At 38.4% G+C, this 3,984-nt stretch overlaps 1 protein-coding gene across 3 annotated transcripts in view; it reads left to right on the top strand.

Annotated features, from left to right (window-relative positions):
- The window catches only part of LOC107670672 (epsin-3-like), a 24,361-nt gene extending 21,730 nt beyond the window's left edge, over nucleotides 1-2,631 (top strand). For all 3 annotated transcript variants that reach the window (XM_016463349.1, XM_016463350.1, XM_016463348.1), the window contains 2 exons: nucleotides 601-831; nucleotides 914-2,631. In XM_016463349.1, the coding sequence (XP_016318835.1) occupies nucleotides 601-831; nucleotides 914-1,188 (506 nt within the window). In that variant the 3' untranslated portion in view covers nucleotides 1,189-2,631. The remainder of the gene's footprint in view (nucleotides 1-600; nucleotides 832-913) is intronic.
- The last annotated feature ends 1,353 nt before the right edge of the window (nucleotides 2,632-3,984 follow it).

Genomic DNA, 3,984 nt, shown 5'->3' with positions numbered 1-3,984 from the left:
TATTTGTAATATATGTATTTTTTTTCTTTTTCTTTTTTGTGAATAGTTTGATTTTATGTCATTTAAAAATATTTTATATTTACCATTCAAAGGTTTGGGGTCAGTAAGATTTGTTTAATTAATGCTTTTATTCAGCAAAAACACATAAAATTGATAAAAAGTGACAGTAAAGACATTTATAATTTAACTTTCTATTAAAGATTCCTGAAAAAATGTATCACAGTTTCCACAAAAATATGAAGTAGCACACCTGTTTTCAACACTGATAATAAGAATTGTTTCTTGAGCAGCAATGCAGCATATTAGACACTGAAGACTGGAGTAATGATGCTGAAAATTCAGATTTGCAATCATAGGAATAAATTACATTTTAAAATATATTCACATAGAAAATGGTTATTTTAAATTGTAATAATATTTCACAATATTACTGTTTTACTGTATTTTTGATTGAAGAAATGCAGCATCGGTGAGCAAAGAGAGTTATTTAAAAAACAAAAAAATTGAACATACCCCGAACTTTTGAATGGTAGTGTGCATTTTGTATTAATTAATTTATTTATTTATCTCATTACTTTTATGTTTTATTCATATTTTTAGATGACGATCTTTTTGATGAAGCTATGGATGGAGGTCAGGCAAATATAAATGGCCATAGTAGTCCTGAGCCTTTCGATATGTCTTCCCTTGGCGAAGGTCTACCAAAAACAGCTCCTCGAACCTGCAGTACTCCAGAGGCATTTCTGGGTCCCACGGGAGCATCACTCGTCAACCTGGATTCTTTGATACCCTCCAACCCTCCTTCCAAGAACTTCAACCCGTTTTTATCAGGTTTGAATGCAGCACTGGACTATTATCAAACTTCTTGTTGTCATCGTTGTCTAAATCCATAATATTTTAATTTCCCATTTAGGAATAGCTGCTCCATCGGCCTCTAATCCATTCCAACATGAGCCGCCCCATCTCACACTTAATCAAATGCGCCCCAGCTCCACATCTCCTGTACCCACATCCCTCCCATTTAATGCCTCTCTGCCCATGGCTGCCAGCAACCAGTCCAGCTTCCTGCCTACTACCTTCACACAGTCTGCGCAGGTCCCTGGAAACTTGCCGCAACCGCTGCTACCCCTGTCAACGACATCCACGCTTGGAGATCCAGACCAACACAATCAGAACCCGTTCCTATGAGCAGATCCAAACAAGCTTTTGAAATGACAATTTAACCACTGACTTGACTGGAACACACTTTTTTTAATTGTTTTTTCTCCTTTCACAGCTTCCTGATTTTGCTCTATGCAGTCACTCTTAAGAGGCGTTCACACATACAGCGGTTTCCAGTGACAAAAAACATTCATTTTCAACAATGGTGACCAATGTTGAAGCAATGTGGCGTATCCAGTGATGTGACAAAGTTGAGAAAAGTTCAATATTATACAAATGAGCAGTTATGTAATGTGGAGACCAATAGACACTAGTGCACATGTGATCCATCTCCTGAGATACTGTAGGTGAGTTTCAGCAAAATGGATAAGTTTGTTAAGGTCCAGACCCACCAAACCAACATCAAAGTACTAGTGGCAACAAAAACCAATGCGAAATGGAGAAGTCTGTTAAGATCCAGACACACCAAGCCGATGTCAAAGAAATAGCACTGGCGAAAACCAACTGTGGTGTCACCTAGCATCGCCTGCATCTGGACCAAAAATTTGAGCTTGAACACATTACTAAGTATCTCCATACCAGCAGGTGGCAGTAGTCTGTATTCATCATTCAAAAATGGAAACTTGTATCTTGTCTCTGTGCACATATAGGGTTAAAATTAAAAACTAAGTAGAAACTATTTACCGACACTACACCCCATTTGTAATCAGATTTTCAAAAAATTTGGCCAGTTGCGCAGCGCACCAATAACATTAGGGCATTTAGCAATAAGAGCATCCACAATGACCACCAATACAGCCACTCAACGACCTCCAGTCATAAAATCACTGTGTGTGAACGCCCTTGAACTATAATCATATGTGTGAATGTCAACCATGCATTACATGGCGATACAAATCGATGCTGGCTTTATAAGAAATGACAAATAAATGGCACAATTTAAAGGTTAAGAATATTTAATTCGACTCCCACAGCATCAGTGTCACCTTTAAGTATTGTAATAGTTTTTGGAAAGGATAACGCACTTGTTACCAAGCACAAGTCCAAAGCCTCTCATACATTTTTATCATATTCTCTGATTTCCTGCACCAATTTCTAGCTCTGCTTTAGTGTCCCTTTTTTGGTCTGGACTATCTGATGACTTTCAATGCTGTCCTTTTATTTCCTTGACATGACTGGTATCTGTGAACAGCCGATCACATCCTGATGGGTCACACACCAGTATGACATATAAAAGTGACTAAGATTTTTGGGGCCAATAATTTAAGCAGCAAATTGTAAATTATAAATAATGATTTTGTAATATTGGGCATTGACTGTTGAATGAATAGACCTCCAGCAAGAGAATGTACTTACAGTGGTGTTCAGATTGAATTGATGCCACATACTAACAGAATGTAAGAATGTGAGACTGTTGCACATGTTGTTCATCAAATACAAGGATGAAGATTAAACTGAATGACGCATCTGGTTTGTCTTTGTTTATGGTTCATGCTTTCCACCTCTGGCTTGCCTTTTCTTAAATATATGGTATACAGTACTAGTCAAATATTTGGACGCACATACTCATAATTTATTCTATTTTCCACATTTTAGAAAACTATGACATAACACAAATTGAAGAATGGAAATTGAGTAATTGTACTGTACATCTCCGCAATTCAGATGGCAGAAGATAATGGCTATACACGTTGATTCCCAAACCAGGGCCCCTGATACACTTTGATTTGGCCCATCATGCCATATTATAAGTCATAAGAGTGGGTGTGGGGAACATGCCACTGACGAATATCTTCATTTCAAATGTTTTTTTTTTTCAACATTTATTTTTTTATATATTTTATTTATTATTTATATTTTTTATATTTTATTTTTCAATTTGAATTTTAATATCAAATAATTATAGGTATAGTGAATTTGCTTTTGCCAACATAGGGAGGTGAAATAATGTAGTGACGGGTACTCATGTTGTGATTTTTGGATCACGTGTCACTTTAGGTGCAGTTATGAGTACATCAGATAAGAAAGATTGGTGGGATATCTAACTTGTAGAACCTCTTACTGTGTTATCAACACAAGGAAGACCCCAGTGTAATCAAATAAATGTTATTAACAAAAGATAGACAAAAGTAATCAACAACTACTAAATGAAATTGAAAGTGACGTGACGCGTAGCCAAGGATGGTGTCCCATACTCAGAATTTGTGCTCTGCATTTCACCCATCCAAGTGCACACACACAGCAGTGAGTAGTACCCACACACACGCCCGGAGCAGTGGGCAGCCATTTTTACTGCGGCGCCCGGGGAGCAGTTGGGGGTTCGGTGCCTTTCTCAAGGGTCTCAGCTCAGTCGTTGTATCGAAGGTGGAGAGAGTGCTGGTTATTCACTCCCCCCACCTACAATCCCTGCTGGTACCCGTGACCTTTGGGTTACAAGTCCAACTCTTTAATCATTAGGCCATGAATAAGTGATATTTCCATTCTCTGTGGTCGAGTGAGCAGTCCAATGGCAGTGACTTTTTCCACTGGTTGTGCTGGTAACATTGCATTGGGGAACGGAGCAGGAATTCATTTCAACAGCCTTGACCACGAAGCACTGTAGGATGCTGATCTCCTAGAGCACCAAAGGGTCCTAAAATCTGGAACACGCAGATGTGGCCCTGGAGTAGGTGCAGAAGGTCCTTAATCTGGAACACGCAGACGAAAGTACCTTGAAGTGAAGGTTTGCTCACCTTGTTTACAAGCTTAACCTTGTTACAAATTAGAGATGCACTGATAGTAAATTTCTCAGCCGATACCGATAGTCGATTGTTTAGCGTGCTA

This window comes from Sinocyclocheilus anshuiensis, unplaced genomic scaffold, assembly GCF_001515605.1.
Source record: "Sinocyclocheilus anshuiensis isolate Anshui unplaced genomic scaffold, SAMN03320099.WGS_v1.1 scaffold1165, whole genome shotgun sequence".
NCBI lineage: Eukaryota > Metazoa > Chordata > Actinopteri > Cypriniformes > Cyprinidae > Sinocyclocheilus > Sinocyclocheilus anshuiensis.
Note: the sequence above shows the minus strand (reverse complement) of the source record. Positions and strands in the feature narration are given on the sequence as shown.